This window comes from Mustela putorius, unplaced genomic scaffold, assembly GCF_011764305.1.
Source record: "Mustela putorius furo isolate JIRA1106 unplaced genomic scaffold, ASM1176430v1.1 tig00003853_pilon_pilon_pilon, whole genome shotgun sequence".
Classification (NCBI taxonomy): domain Eukaryota; kingdom Metazoa; phylum Chordata; class Mammalia; order Carnivora; family Mustelidae; genus Mustela; species Mustela putorius.
The window spans coordinates 8,663,379-8,679,460 of record NW_025422005.1 but is presented as its reverse complement, the minus strand read 5'-3'; the positions used below and the strand labels follow the sequence as shown (position 1 = coordinate 8,679,460).

Genomic DNA, 16,082 nt, shown 5'->3' with positions numbered 1-16,082 from the left:
TACACAGGATCTTGAAAATTTTTAATACCCTGGCCCACCCCAGTCTATCACTGCAATAGGAAAAGACTGACTTTGGCAACCTAAGTTATCAGGTGTGCTACCTAAATGCTGCCCGGACAGCACGGGAGCACGGACACAGGAAAGCAGGCTCAGAGATCACTATGAAGTTACTGCCTACACAGTCAAATCCCACAAGAGCAGCACTGGTGTACTTGCTAAGTAAGACGGAGAGGACTTTAACTCCCCTATGCTCTACCTGGGAGCAAACCCCCAACAGCAACAAAACAGACAGTATGAACATCCATGCAGGTCAACCACAGAGATGACAATTCAAAGGTCAAAAAAATCAACTGTATTTTAGCTCCAGCCACGTGCCAGGGACAGTGAGGCCCATTTCTGACCCACGGACAAGGCCAGCCACGCTCCACCATGCAAGTCAGGGGCACAGGTCGCTCACAAGCCCTTACTTCTCAGACACGGCCACTTTGGGCTTCCATCTTCGGAACTTGACCTGCCTCTCCTTTCGTTCCAGCTCCTTGAGGAACTCCATGATCTGCCGGTACTGCAGCTTTTCAGCAGAGGTTAAGAGAGAACAACTAGGTTAATACTGATGTGTTTCTTCTACTCGGTTGACGCCCATCTCTACCGAGGACAATTCGTATTGGTCAAGCCACTGAATGGAAATCCAGGGCGCACCTGAGACCACATTTCAACATCACGTGGCCCTCCTCTCTGACCACAGACAGTGCAGTACTCCTGTTCGCTACACGTCCCGGACTCTGGCCCGTGCTTCAGAACCAAATCAAAACTAACCGGACGGCAGCCCGGTGCCCCCGTATGACATGCAGCAGGTGCTACACCGGCCACAACACTGGTCTCCTGGGCACTTTCCTTCCCGCTGGGGTGCCGGGAAGTATTGAGATCCTTCTATCACCGCGCTTCCTTAGCCCCCATTCCTGGTCCCCCAGGGAGAGAAGCCACCGGGCAGAAAGGGAGTACCTGAGAGAGTTTCAAGGGGATGGTCTCCAGGTGAATGTCGCACTCGATCCGAGGGCTGTGCCGAGACCTCAGGGGCTCTTTGGAGCAGTTTCTCTTCAAGAGAGCAGATGCGCACACGGGCTCCAGGATGTAGTGATGCGCGCGGCTCTCCATGCTCTTGTCCATGGCCTCCTGTGGGTCACAAGAATGTCTGTCCTTGTGGCGAGTGTTTTCAGGTTCAAGTCACAGGCTGGTATACTACGTAATTTACAATGTATTACCTAAAAATCTCAAACGAGGACAAAACTAGGAATCTAAAAGCTCTCTAAAATTTTTTTAAATTTTATCTGTATCTCTTATCAGATAAAACATTCATGTGGTTCAAAACTGAAAAGCAAAAAAAGGCGAAATATCGGGGCGCCTGGGTGGCTCAGCGGGTTAAAGCCTCTGCCTTCGGCTCAGGTCATGATCCCAGGGTGCTGGGATCAAGCCCCGCATCAGGCTCTCTGCTCAGCTCCTCTCTCTCTCTGCCTACCTCTTTGCCGACTTGTGATCTCTGTCAAATAAATAAATAAATAAATAATCTTAAAAAAAAAAAAAAGGTGCAATATCTCCTTCTGACTCCCATCCTCCAGCCACCCAATTTTTCTCCCCAGAGGCAACCAATAATAGCAGTTTCTTCTGTATCGCACCAGAGGCATTCTGCCTGTGTTCAGACAGATCCATGATTTTCTGGTTTTTTAATCATTCTCACATAAATGGCACGCATGCTGTCTTACCTCAGTTCTTTAAACTTAATACTAAACTTTAGAGACGATTCCATAGTTATCATAAAGATCTTTGTTCTTCTTTTCTATAACTGCATATGGTTCTCTATATGGATGTACAGTATTTATTTAATCAAATTAGCAAAACAAAACCATTCTGTACAGCAGCATGCCAGCCAAAGAAAATCTTAGATAAGGGGGAAAAATAAGTCCTTTTTCCGCATTCTACTTAAACCACCCACAATTTCTTTACTGAAAGATTAAACTCGGAATTTCTTATCCTTCACAAACAAAAACACTTTATGTCCCATGATTTTAATGCCTTTCTAAGTATTTCTTAAAGGAATACGACCACAGGTGAAGTTCCAATATACACAGAGTAAGAAAAGCTCTTCTTTAAGAGTCAAAGCTGGTGTTTTGTTCATTTAAAATCTGGACGTCAAGTCTGTGATGCTTTGAAGAATATGTAAGTATGTTAGATGTATGCCATGGAATACAGTGCAGGAGTCAGAAGCAATGAACCAGAAATAGAAACAGCAACAGTAATCAATCTTAAAAATACAGCTTTAAGTGAGAAAAAAGAAAACAAAGAAACCTAGCCTGTGATACAAACATAAAGCATACACAAACACGATATATTGTTCTGAACTACACGCAGACGCAGTATGTCAGGCAAACCCACTACAGACTGGAGGCCTGCAGAGGAAGAGGGTCATGGGAATGGCGACCGGAGCCACAGAGAACAGAAACCTACGTGGCGGGGGTCCCACACTCTACTTCCGTGCTGCGTTCCGACACAGCCCTCTGCCAGAACCCTACCTGTAACTCCACCTGGGGCAAGTCCCCCAACAAAGTGCAGTGGGCATCCCAGTAGACGCTGAAGTCTGCCACATCTAGTTGCTTTTTCCGCATTAACTTCTGTACCTGCGGTAAAACAGGGAAGGAAAAAAACATGACTCTCTGTAGTCACAAACTCACCCATCCATTCAACAACCGTTTCTGAGGAGGCATGCAATGGTACTTTGCAAGGGGGCTGGGGATACAAAACTGAATTAAAACACGGTTTTGCTCTGACAGTGTTCAAAATCTGGCTAACTGGGGACACAAACATGCAACAGTTTTAACGAAGCAGAGGGAAGCAGAAGAAAAATACATGAGAGGCTATGAGCAAGCAAAAGAGAAAATGTCGCCGCGTGGATAAGCCTCAAGAGATGTGTATGGTTTGGACACCAGGCAGGGTAGGAGGCAAGGGTGGGGACACACGTCGAAGCATCAGGTCCGTCGAAGCATCAGGTCCACCGTACAGATGGCCTGGTGTCTTCAGAGGGTGGCAACTCCACCTGTGTGACGGGAGCACCGCACTCTCGGTGGGAGGGCAGGACTGGTACACACACTTGGAGTGGGTAGTCAAGTGCTACTGAAAGCAGCGTGCAACGCCACTAGGTGTCCTGGGTGAAGTGCCACCCCCCCAGCCCCAGAAATTCATGACTTCCTAGAACCTGTGAAGGGGATGTTACTCGAAAGAGAGTCTTTACAGATGTAATCCAATTAAAACGAGGTCATACTGGATGAGGGTGGGCCCTGGTCTATGACGAGGATCCTTTTAAGAAGAGAAGGCAGACACCCAGGGGAGAAAGATGGAGACAAAGATAGAAGGCACGTGTCCAGGAGGCAAGAAATTCGACGGCAACCACCAGAAGCAAGGAGGGATGGCTTCTCCCGCAAAGCCTCCAGACGAACCGGCCCTGCGAACACCTGGATTCTGGACTTCAGGCCTCCAGAACTAAAGAGAATAAATTTCTGTCGTCTTGAGCCATTTCACTTATGGTGACTTTTTAAGGCAGCCCTAGGAAACGAATACGCTAGGAAAGAAGTCTATGCCGCACTAAGGAGTTTGGACTTGATACTTTAAGAGACACGGAGCCACTAAGGGCTGTGGTGCAGGCCTGCCAGCAGGGTCAGGGATGTGTCTGAGGAACAGGAAGGACTCTGGCAACAGTGCAAAGTGGAGCTTCCCTCCTTGGTGTGCTAGAGAAAGAGTCGTGAGTATACTGGGAGATGGGCATGTTTATAGGCTCAGGTTACATTTAGAAATATCTGGCTCACCACCTCCAGCCCCCAGCAGCTGCACACATTGGCCCCAGGACCTTGGCCAAATGTGGTGTGCCGTGGTGTGGAAGAGACGGGGAAGCACTGCGTTAGAAAGAATCGAGAATGGAAGCAAGGAAGTCATGAAAACCGGATGTTTTATGAGCTCAGACCAAAGCTTACAGGGTCCTGAAGGAAGGCAGACGCAGGGAAGACGAGGGGAAGAGACATTATCTGAGACACTCCGCAAGGAAACTGGCAGGATGCGGTGAGCAGATGGATACCGAGGCTGAGGAATAAGAACCAGAAGGCTGAGCACAGGCTTGGGGAGCTGAGCACAGTGGCTGAGGACCCGTGCTCCGGAGCAGGGGTGCGAACTTTTTCCGGCAAGGATCAGAGAGCACATAGGACGGGTTCGTGGACAGTACGATTTCCGCTGGAACGACTCAACTCTGCCTACACTGGAGCAGAAAAGCAGCCTCAAACGATCTATAAATGACAGGTGTGGCTGTGATCCAGTCATTCTTTATGGACAAAAACAGAGAGTGGGGTTCGTGGACAGTACGATTTCCACTGGAACGACTCAACTCTGCCCACTGGAGCAGAAAAGCAGCCTCAAACGATCTATAAATGACAGGTGTGGCTGTGATCCAGTCATTCTTTATGGACAAAAACAGAGAGTGGGGTTCGTGGACAGTACGATTTCCACTGGAACGACTCAACTCTGCCCACTGGAACAGAAAAGCAGCCTCAAACGATCTATAAATGACAGGTGTGGCTGTGATCCAGTCATTCTTTATGGACAAAAACAGAGAGTGGAGGGGCTTTGCTCTACAGTCCGCCATTTGCCAACCCCCACTTTGCAGCTGGTCCATGTGGGTTCGAGACCCAGCTCTGCCACTCCACCTCTCTGTGCCCTGGCATACTTAGCTGTATGCAATGTGAGGTTAACAGTGGGGGTGAAAAGTGCTGAGAATCCAATGAGGCAAATCATGTAAAATGCTAAGAACAGTGTCTGGCACATGAAAGTGCTCAAAAGATGTTAGTTTTGTTTAACATTCAGTAACGTGTTAGAGAATAAAAAGGAAATATTGGTTTCAGGGAAGTATAAAGGGCCAGTGGAACATAATGGTATAATTTTGCTTATGACAAGCCTAGAACACCACAGAGGTGTCCCATAGGTAGTTAAAGACACGAACGAGAAGGTCAGAAGAGAGGTGGATACAGGGTTCAGATGTGGAAGGCATCAACAATATTCCCAGGGCATGGCTGATTCTCTGAAACAGAACGAGCTTACCCTGGGAGTACACATAGCATGAGATAAAAATCAAAGCTGAAACCCTTTCTGTGACTCAGTTTCTTTGTGCACAAAATGAAAGGGATTTAACATTTAACATAGGAGTGAAATAAAGAAAGGTCAGAAAAAACTGGCCATTTCTTGACTTTGGCAAATTAATCTGTTGACACAGACAAGAAACATACATTCCCGCCAAAGAACAGGGTGATAAAGAACGCGGCCTCCTTTAGGGAACATGAAATGACCGAAGGCAGAGCCCCCAGTTCCCAAGACCCAGTGCTTTCTTCCTAGTTTGCAAGCACAGTTCATACTCACAGGCTCATTCACAGCATTCTGCACGGACACATTCTTAATACAGATGCCGAATGCAAAAGGATGGGACGGATTGGTAATACCATCTTCAAAGCGCAAATGGACATCTTGAATTTTTAACTGCAGGGGAGAACAAAGGAGAACTTTTAGATGCGCTACAGGTAGAATACTACAGGCCGACGCCAAACTGCCCTTGAGCATCAGAAAGTCACAGCCGGTAGTTTATACAAATGCTTACAGCACACATATGTCCAACGCTATGAGAATTTTAACCACAGTCCTGAGAGCTAAGATCAAAAAGGACATGAAGGACATTTCTTTGTGTTTGGTGCTACCTCCAGATAAGAGCTACAATACTTTCGTTAAATCATTTCATAAGACCCCTTTAAAAAAAAAAACACCAAAAGAAATACTGCCGGATCTAGATAACAGGCCTGCCCTTTCTTACAGTATCTTAATCTTGCCTCTGTGTCCCCACACCTAGACACAGGAACACCAACAGGACACACAGATTTTATACTTATTCATTTCTCCTGGCTCCTGGAGGTGGGCTACAAAAAAGACACTCTGCTTCAGTGAATTAAAACTTGTAACAGAAAGTGAAAAGACAAACCACAGGATGGGAGAAAACATTTGTCAATCATGGACCTGGTAACAGACTAGAATCCAAAATATATAAGGAGCTCTTGGGCCACCTGGGTGGCTCAGACAGTTAAGCATCTGCCTTCAGCTCAGGTCATGATCCTAGGGTCATGGGATAGAGGCCCACATCAGGCTTCCTGCTTAGTTTGGAGCCTGCTTCTCCCTCTCCCTTTGTCTCTCCCCGCTGCTTGTGCTCTCTCGAATAAATAAAATCTCTAAAAACAACAACAACAAAATACTCAACAATAAAAAAACAAATAAACCAACTTTTTTAATGAAAAAGGGCTCTGGATAGACATTTCTCAAAAAAAAGATATACACATGACCATAAGCATATGGAAAGGTGTTCAGCATTAGCCAGTAAGAAATTGCAAATCAAAACCACAGCAAGGTAGCTCCTCATACCCACTACTGTGGTTATTACCACAAGACAGATAACAAGTATCAGTGAGGATGTGCAGAAATTAAAATGTTCCTACATCACCAGAGAAACTGTAAAACAGTGTGACCTCTTTGGAAAACAGTTTGCAAGTTCCTCGAAAAATTAAACACAGTTACCATATAACCCCCACAGTTCTACTCCCAGGTATCTAGTCAGGAGAACTGAAAACATACATTCACAAAAAAAACATATACATGAAGGCTGACACCAGCATTAGTCATAAGAGGCAAAAAGTGGAAACAACCCAAATGTCCATCAACGGATGAGCAGATAAACAATATGCAGTAGATCCCAAAACCCACAAAACCTCTCGGTAAGAACACTCCATTCAACCTGCTGTACTGAGAGATGGGACCACATTTAACACGGCTTCTAGCACCTAAGCCTGCGTCGCTGCGACATTCCAGCCTCATTCTGTGTTCCTGTCTGGAAAAGCTCAGGGCGGTTTGTTCCAGCCAAAGCCCGACAATAGGTCCCTGACCTCCCTTTCTCAGCGCCTTTACCAAAAAGGGCTTAAAATTGTGAATCCTTTCTCTGTCCCTATGAGAGGTGTATGTATGTCCTATAACCAAGGACCTGAGAGCCATTCCTTTGAAATGCAATCATCAGGGAGGACAGGGCCCATCTCTCAGTCTCAGCCTCTGCGAGAGCACAGAAGCCCAGCCAGCAGATACAGCTGGCCTTATCATGGGGACACTGACCCTTCGTCATTCTCCACCTGAGCCCTCCCCCACAGGACCCTCTGCCTCACTCCCCCTTTAAAAGTCCCTGCCACCTCTGTGTTATTTGGAACAGAGCTCTGCTCTTTCCCCTTCTGTCAGCAGTTACTGAATAAAATCTGTTTTCACCACTTTCACAAACATTCAACTTTATCTTTGACCGTCCACATCTCTGACCGAACCCATTATTCGGTCATAAAAAGGAATCGAGTACTGGTCCGTGCCACAATGTGGAGGGACCTTGAAAGCATGATGCTAAGTACAAGAGGCCCGACACAAAAGGCCACACAGACACAAAAGGCCACACAGCGTAGGATCACATGGATACAAAACGTCCAAAACACCAATGCGAAAGCTTAGTGGTTGTGTGGGGCTGGAGGGAGAGGAGACACGCGAGTGGCTACTAAGTGGGTATGGAGTTTCTTTTGGGGGTAATGAAAGTGGTCAGGAATTACGGAGTGGCAGTCAGGGCACTTTGTAAACACCCTGTAAAAACACTACAGTGTACACACTAGAGGGGTAAACTTTACGGGATGTGAACTAAATCTCAATAAAGCTATTAGTAAAAATAATAATGATGGGTTATTTTAAATGACAGCTAAATATATATATATATATATATATATATATATATATATATATATATATATAAAACTGCCTGAAACAGAATTCAAAGCACTCACCTCAAATGTACTGATCTCTCTGTCAACATTATGACAGTTACAAAACCAACAATCTCAGACTGCATTCGGCTAGCACTGCAGGAAAACCCCATAGGTGCTAAGTACAGGCTCACTATTACGGCACTCATAAAAATTAGCATGGACCCTGATCTAGTCTTCAAGGACGAAACAAAGCTGTAATTAACGCAGAAAACGTGGCCAACAGCCCTGATATCGTAACCCTTCAAACCGCCACCAGATCCATCAGTGAGAGACTCAACACCTCTACGGGCTATTGGCCATTCACTACGTAACCACCTAGAAAGCAGGTATGCAACCTCCCTTGTGTTACAGAAAGAAACCGAGACCAGAGAGGTGAAGTGATTTGCACTGAAATGATCAGTCGTGAAGGCTTAGGTGGCCCGGCTTCTAAGGAGGTACACATCCTTTTGGCAAGTAAGAGTCCAACGTTCAAAAACGAAGCGAAATATGAGTGAAAGGAAAACTCCTACTCACATGAGATGAAGCAAGAGAAACCTGTCTGGCCAGAGCTGGAGACGAGCTTTTCAGGTTTTCCTTGGCCACTGCCTAGAAGAGGGCATGACTGAGCCGTCAGCGAAGGCTCTGTACACCCCGGCTCAGTCGAACCCACGAGAAACAAGGTACTGAGAGGCACAGCACAGTTAAGCCTGAGAAGTCTCCCTGTCATTGTTCATACTTTACCAAAGTCAGGACTTACTTCAATATTCTCCACAATCCTCGTAACCACAGAAGCGGTGACTGAGTACCAGTAGGACTCCCCCTTCCGCTGGCGTTCGTTCTACAAAGGAAAGAGGGGGGGTTAGCCAAATCCAGTGCTCTGCTCGTTTCGTCTGTCTCACGCAGAGGGTCTGGGAGCCGAGGGAGTGTGCCTTGCCTTCCATCTGTCCTCCAGGGCTTGGAGCAGAGCCTTCTTGCGCTCCCTCTCCAGGAGCTTCTCCTTCTCATCGTTGAAATCCTCTAACTTTTCAGGGGCTCCGATTAAGTGAAGGCTGGAGATGGAGATCACCCAAGGGTCCACGTGGGGGCGGTAAAAGGGAATCTGAAGCGTTACCTTCCCAATCAGGCCTGGGGAAAGCAAAGTCTTGTCAAGTGCCCATATACGTTTTCACTTCCTACATTTTTTTTCTGTATTCTTTTAGTTTTCTATAAGAAGCATAGGGACTTTTATCACTTATTTTTTAAACTAAGAGAGCAGGCAGCAGGTTCTCATACATGGGAAACAGAAAGTTAGTAGGCTGAGATCTGTAAGAACGAGGCACAATAAAAAGCCCAGTGTGGGGGCGCCTGGGTGGCTCAGTGGGTTAAGCGTCTGCCTTTGGCTCAGGTCATGATCCAGGGGTCCTGAGATGGAGCCCTGTGTGGCTCTCCCTGCTCAGAGGGAAACCTGCTTCTCCCTCTCCTTCCCCACGTGTGCTCTCTCTCTCTCACTATCTCTATCTCTCTGTAAAAAAAAAAAAAAAAAAAAAAAACTTAAAAAGAAAGGAAAAAAAGAAAAAGCCCAGTGTGACCCTATCAAATGCAATGACCCTCCTCCACGAAGTGCCTCTTCCCCAACTGAACTACTTCTTAAACTTCCTTGGAGTGTCTTTCTCCCCAAAGCATCTGCCCAAGCCCATGAGTTCAAAATTCATTTCTTGTCCGTTATTCATGGGCTGGTTGAGAACCACTTCTTGGGAACTACCAGACTTTGAGTATGTCCAGTCTTAAACATATCAGCTGAAACATGGGTAATAATTCTAAATCCTGATTCTTCATAAAAACCCAGACTGACATGAAATCGCCTAGAACCATGATACTGATTTCCCAAGCCCTACCATTTCTGGCCAAGTCTCCTAGGACACAGATCTTCTTTAAATTCAGTTAATAAGAGCCAAGTTACTACTAAGGAGTAACATGTAAGAGTATCTGAACTATCCTAAGGGATCTCTCAAAGATCCACATGGCCCACCTAATATGCTCCCTCTGAAAAAACACACGTCACCAGAATAATCACTACCCTCTAGGACCTAGAATTCAAGTGCAACTGATCTGTTGAAGATAAGACAATATTAACACCAAGTGCTTGTGTAATAAATTAAGAAATATGGCAATAAATAATGAAAAAATGTTTTCATTTGGATTTTATTTCGAAAAATGAAAGTAAATTTTTTCTATTTAATAACTGAAGCCAAATACAAATTTTCACCACAAAGAGTTTAATTGGTGCACAGTTGCAATTCTAACCTAAGTTATTAGGGAAAAGAGGCATGTTTGATAAGGTAGGTGACAGCAAAAGAGAACCTCTGTTATTGAGGTGCCTGGGTGGCTCAGTGTGTTAAAGCCTCTACCTTCGGCTCAGGTCATGATCCCAGGGTCCTGGGATTGAGCCCCACATCGGGCTCTCTGCTCAGCAGGGAGCCTGCTTTCTCCTCTCTCTCTCTCTGCCTGCCTCTCTGCCTACTGTGATCTCTGTCAAATAAATAAATAAAATCCTTAAAAAAAAAAAAAAAAAAAAAAACCTCGGTTACTGTTACATTTCATTTAATTTTTGCAGAACAAGTACAGAGTCATTTTTGCAAAAATATTAGGAAACTTCATCAATATTCCCCAAGAGCTTCTCCTAATCCTTTGATATTCAAATAATAATCTTTGGAAGTACCCTGGGTATCATCATTCCTGAGTTCCTTTCAGATTCTAACTTCTCAGTGTCTCTGCCTGTGATTCTGGCAGTTTACCCATCATGAACTGACTTCAAGAAAGCCTAAAGTCGGGCGCCTGGGTGGCTCAGTGGGTTAAGCCGCTGCCTTCGGCTCAGGTCATGATCTCAGGGTCCTGGGATCGAGTCCCGCATCGGGCTCTCTGCTCAGCAGGGAGCCTGCTTCCGTGTCTCTCTCTCTCTGCCTGCCTCTCCGACTACTTGTGATTTCTCTCTGTCAAATAAATAAATAAAATCTTAAAAAAAAAAAAAAAAAAAGAAAGCCTAAAGTCTTTTGCAAGATTTCTACCCTGCTCCACCTAGCAACTGATTTGCTTTGTACTTGCATTTTATTGTAATACAAGTACCCAAAATAATGAAAAGACTGGCATCAACAGGCTATTGCTGAATCATGACTGGGTATCGGAATAGGGACTAATTTTACACACGGCCATTTAATATGGAATTTTTTTAAGACTTTATTTTTAAGTAATCTTTACACCCATCATGGGGCTCAAACTCATAACCCCAAGATCAAGAGTCGTAGGCCACACTGACCAAGCCAGTCGGGCGCCCCAACTAAGAATATTTTTATTCTAGGACAACTCTTGTTTCCTCATCAAACCTAGGAACTGCGGAACTCCTATCCTAACTGTAAGCCTCTACTGAGAGTGCCAGGCATTGTTCCAAGTAATTTTGATGCATTAACTCACGTCTTCCTCTCCATAACCCTCTGCTGTAGGTAGAAGGATTATCACCTCTTCTTAGAGACTAAGAAGCACACACAGAGTGGTGAGGCACTTCCCTAAGGCCAGAACAAAGCAGATAATGGAATATACACACAAGCACACCGTTCCAGAGTGCACTTTCCATTCAATAAACTATCTCTCTGTAATATTATGAATTCTCCAAAAATAAGAACTTCCATATCTAGACAGAAGTTCTCACACTTCAAGAAACATAAGAATCACCAGTGGCACTTATTAAACATACAAGTTCAATGACACATGCTTGGTTCTGATTCAGTAGGTCTGGGAAACACCTGACCTCCCCACTGCCACCCCAAGATCATCCTGATAGAAAAGGCCACATTCGATGACTGATTGAAACTCTATTTCCTATCCTGCCTCTTCCTGCTCAAACACAGCCAAACTCGAGGACTCTGGGTTTTCCTGTCCCAAGCAGCGGAAGAAGCAATGGAGGACTGCAGCCCTGTCCCGCAGAGTTCTACCCACCGGCTTTGACTTCAAACGGTAACTCCAGTTCTTTCAAGGCATCTTTCTTTAAGGGCAAGTTTTCCAACTCAACAGCACCTGAAAAATAAAACAACAGTGTGAAATGTTCGCCCAACACAGGCAGTAGGCACCTACTGTGTGCAAATCTTTGAAGGTTAAAGGGAGTTTTACAGCTCAGCCTGGCTAGAAAAAGCCAGGAGTAACATGGCGACCAGCACCAGTTTCCTGCCCATCTCCCTCTGACAGCGGAAGCTCACCAGCAGGTGAAGGGTGTAGGCAGTGATCTTTTTCTATAATAAGCCAGACAGTACTTATTTCAAGTTTCATGGTATCTGTTGTATGTTCTCTCTGTTGTTTTTTTGTTTTTTGTTTTTTGTTTTACAAGCCTTTAAAAATATAAAAATCATTCTCAGTTTGAATTTGGACAGCTGGCCAGTGTGCAGACCCCTAGTTCACCAGACCACCATTAACATCTGGGCCACCTGGGAAGAAATGCAGGCTCCAGGGCCCCCTGCGAACTACCTGCTGGGACTGAAATAGAGAAATTTGCAATTTTTAACAAGCTCCAGCCACTCCCCTCCCCCCAACAAAAGGGCCTATCGCACACAACATCTGGGAGCCCATGAGAGTTCAATAAAATTGGACATCAAAAAGAATTCCACTCTCCCTTCTGGACAGACCCGCTCCACACGATCTGGTCCACGTCTGTGCCTGCAGGCTTCGTCACCCGTTCCAGGGCACAGAACAAACCACTGCTGAAGGTCCCTTGCAGACCCAGCTTTTATAGGACTTAAGCCGAGAGCTTCGGGACGTCTCTGAACAGCCAAGGCTCCCTGCCTCACTCTCCCAGCTGTGGAAGTCACCCGTCCGCACTGACACACCACCGCCCAGTCTCCAGCAGGCACTGTGCTGGCCACTGGGAATATGAAACGAGAAGGCAGGGTCCCCATCCTAAAGGGCGGAAGAGACAGCCATCATTCTGCAAAACTGTTTGCCCAACTTAAGGCAATTTCTGGGAACAGGGAGTACAGACAACCACCCAGCAGCCACTGGTACAGGAACTCAGAAGAGAGGCAGGCCAGCCAAAGACAAACTAATACAAGAAGCAATTATTTTTTCCTTTAAATGACGGCTCAAGACTTGACGGTAATTGGCTTCTAAGGTATTCAAATCCAGTAGCTCGGCAGATGCTGGGCAAATGCAACCAGCTTACATTTTAGACTTTTACAGGAACACACGTCCCCACGAGGGTCCCCACATAACCTAAGACTAACCAAAAGGAGAAGTTAATAACCCCAGAGAGCCTGGAAACAACTCTATTTCCACATTTGGGGAGTGAATGATCACGGGGCGGCGGGGAGGTGGGGGGGGGGGGGGCATGAAACTTGTTCCTCAACAGTGGACACTGACTTAAAGGAGGAAAGCATATGGTTTCTTCTTTTGAAGAGCATTATTTGCAATTTGAATCATTTGCCCTATTTTTCAATCCCCAAATCTGTCACAAAGGCAGACGGCACTACGTCTCCTTGGCTGTTGTGCACCTTGGAGAAGTGGAAGGAACAGCAGACAGCCCACGCTGGGAGAAATTAACTCCGCTGAACTGCGGGAGAGCGGGAGAGGTGCTCTAGGAAGGGGAAGAACCCGGGGAAAGGACGAGAAGGAAGGGCAGCCTCCAGCATTACGGAAACAAAGGAATCAAGCAAAACAGCAGCGGCGGCCAGCGGCTCAGTGGTTCTGGACGAAGGCTGGAAGGCTCGCTGATGCCCCACCCACTCAAATCTGCACCCACACCTGGCCCTGCCGGGAAAGGGCCAGCGGCTCAGTGGTTCTGGACGAAGGCTGGAAGGCTCGCTGATGCCCCACCCACTCAAATCTGCACCCACACCTGGCCCTGCCGGGAAAGGTCCCTGGAGGGACCCAGAGTCCGGAGGACTTTATAAATGACAATGCTCTTCGTTTCTTTCCCAGCAGATAACGTGCAGGCTTATTCCTGGACGTCTCCTCCCAAAACGCCTCCGCTTAGCAGAGCAAGAAGCAGAGGCCCTAGAACTGGGGTACACCTAGAGGCTGGTGGCTTTTCGGTCAGCACCGATGACTGCTGGCCTCTCTTCCCGCAGCCCTGCGTCACCCAGAAAGCCAGACTGAGGTAAAGAGCTGATAGGAACAAAAAGGAGGGGCCCTAAGTGCTGGGCCACAAACACAGATAGGCCTGCAGCCCGAAGCTCAGGGCCCCTGATGTGACACCGGCAGCTGCTACCTTCTGGCCTCAAACCATCCCGAACAGGCCTGGGGAGTTCTCCGCCTCCTGCCTGTGCTCACAAGCGTCAGTCCTCCAGGAATGCCGTGCCCCGCCCAGCGCCACCAGCCCAACTCCTGCTCAGCTCGTCATCCCTCTCCAGAGTCCTGCCAACAGGGGGAAGGACTCCCCTGCTTTGCACACCTCGCCCCCCCCCCCGCCCAGCCCGTGCTGTGCCTGCAGCTCTAGTGGAACAACTGACAGCGCCTGGCATGCCCAGCAAGGTAACGGGTGTCCGAGGACAGGGACTGCCGAGGTCGAAAGAAGGACAGGAACAGCGACCACTCAGTGCGATCGGACTCGAGCCGAGCGCTTATCCCACCAAGACAGCGAAACCTCCCAACAATATGAGGAACAGCCATCCTGTTTTCCACTCTGAGGTGAGGAAAATTAGGTGCACAGGTAAGCAATTTGCTTAAAAATCACAGAGCTAGGAAGCCTGGGTGGCTCAGTGGGTGAAGCGTCTGCCCTCCGCTCCGGTCATGATCCCGGGGTCCTGGGATCAAGCTCCACACTGGGATCTCTGCTAAGCAGTGAGCCTGCTTCTCCCTCTCCCCTGCAGCTCCCTCTGCTGCTCCCCCTGCTTGAGCTCTCTCTCTGCCAAATAAATAAATAAAACCTTTAAAAAAAAAAATCACCAAGCTGTTAACTATAGACTATAGTTCATACCAGGTCTGTCTGATCTCAAGTGGCAGGAGGAGAGAGATAACTTGCTCAGTCACAAACAGCTGTTAGGTGGAGAGACCAGGCTCAGACCACGCCTGAGCTCCTGGTATCTTCTCCTGTCCCCATGTTTTCTATCAGTCCATAACACAGAGCCGTCCATAGCCAAAGCAGGCACTCAGTGGTGTCTGCAGAGACTGAAAAAATAAAGTCATATACAAGTTCTCTCTCCTTCGAATACTCATTTGCTATTTTGCATTTTTATTACATTTAGTACGTGTGCACAATCCACCCTTTAAGCCCCAGCCAAGCCAATCATATGGTGACGATCCTGACAATGGGACATGGTGACTGACTGAGAGCCCACTACACGCCCAGAAGGGCTCTAAGCTCTTGGATCTACATTCATGTCTAGTCCTCAGAACCTCGTGACACAGTTCATATTCTCTCCAATCTACAGAAAAGAAGAATTTGAGAATTCACGAAGAATTGGAATAACCAGCCCAAGTTACTGGTAAGTAGAGAAATGGAATTCAAAATCAGTCTGACCGGGGCACCTGTGGGGCTCAGTCAGTTAAGCATCTGACTCTTGATTTCGGCTCAGGTCGTGATCTCAGGGTGATGAGATCAAGCCCCAAGCCGGGCTCTGCACTGTGCAAGGAGCCTGCTTAAGATTTTCTCTCCCTTTGCACCACAACCACCACCACCACTCACCGCTTTCTCTCCCTCTCTCTCTCTCTCTTTCTCTCTCTCTCTCTAAAAACAAACAAAAAAAACAGTCTGGCTCTAAAATTCATATTCTTAACCACTAGCTCTGTCTTCTTGGCATCTCAGACACTAAACATCTATAGACGGACTAAAATAACATTCCTATTCCTATGCAGGACCCCCTGCCTCCAAATGGTGCTCACCTATAACTGCGATGCTCACAGCTCCAAGCTTTGTGGGGTGCCTTGAGTCCATAAGCAAGGGGCACCACACGAATATTGGTTATGAAAGAAAAATTATTTTTCTATTCTGCAAAGAGAATATTTTTTAAACAGGAAGCACAGAAAAGTACTTTGAAGCATCAGAAAGATACACACAGTTGTCATTACGAGATATACTCCAAAACAGACCAGAAATCTGTTTAGTGTAGAATCTATGATACATCGGATACCACAAATCTCTACTCATTTCTTCCGCAAACATCCTATCTCTGTCATTAACAAGGTTATGGTCTGCGCTTCCCTTTCTCGGCTCCCCGCCCTGTGCAACCTGGATAG

At 46.7% G+C, this 16,082-nt stretch overlaps 1 protein-coding gene across 12 annotated transcripts in view; it reads right to left on the bottom strand.

Annotated features, from left to right (window-relative positions):
- The window catches only part of VPS13D (vacuolar protein sorting 13 homolog D), a 253,025-nt gene that overhangs the window by 231,618 nt on the left and 5,325 nt on the right, over window positions 1-16,082 (bottom strand). For all 12 annotated transcript variants that reach the window (XR_006601667.1, XR_006601666.1, XR_006601668.1 and 9 more), the window contains exons 3-9: window positions 11,859-11,936; window positions 8,824-9,014; window positions 8,647-8,727; window positions 5,446-5,562; window positions 2,565-2,669; window positions 1,000-1,170; window positions 468-568 (exon numbers count right to left, since the gene is read on the bottom strand). Coding sequence is in view for 9 of the 12 variants with exons in the window: in XM_045063766.1 (XP_044919701.1) it covers window positions 468-568; window positions 1,000-1,170; window positions 2,565-2,669; window positions 5,446-5,562; window positions 8,647-8,727; window positions 8,824-9,014; window positions 11,859-11,936 (844 nt within the window). In the remaining 3 variants the exon portion in view is untranslated. The remainder of the gene's footprint in view (window positions 1-467; window positions 569-999; window positions 1,171-2,564; window positions 2,670-5,445; window positions 5,563-8,646; window positions 8,728-8,823; window positions 9,015-11,858; window positions 11,937-16,082) is intronic.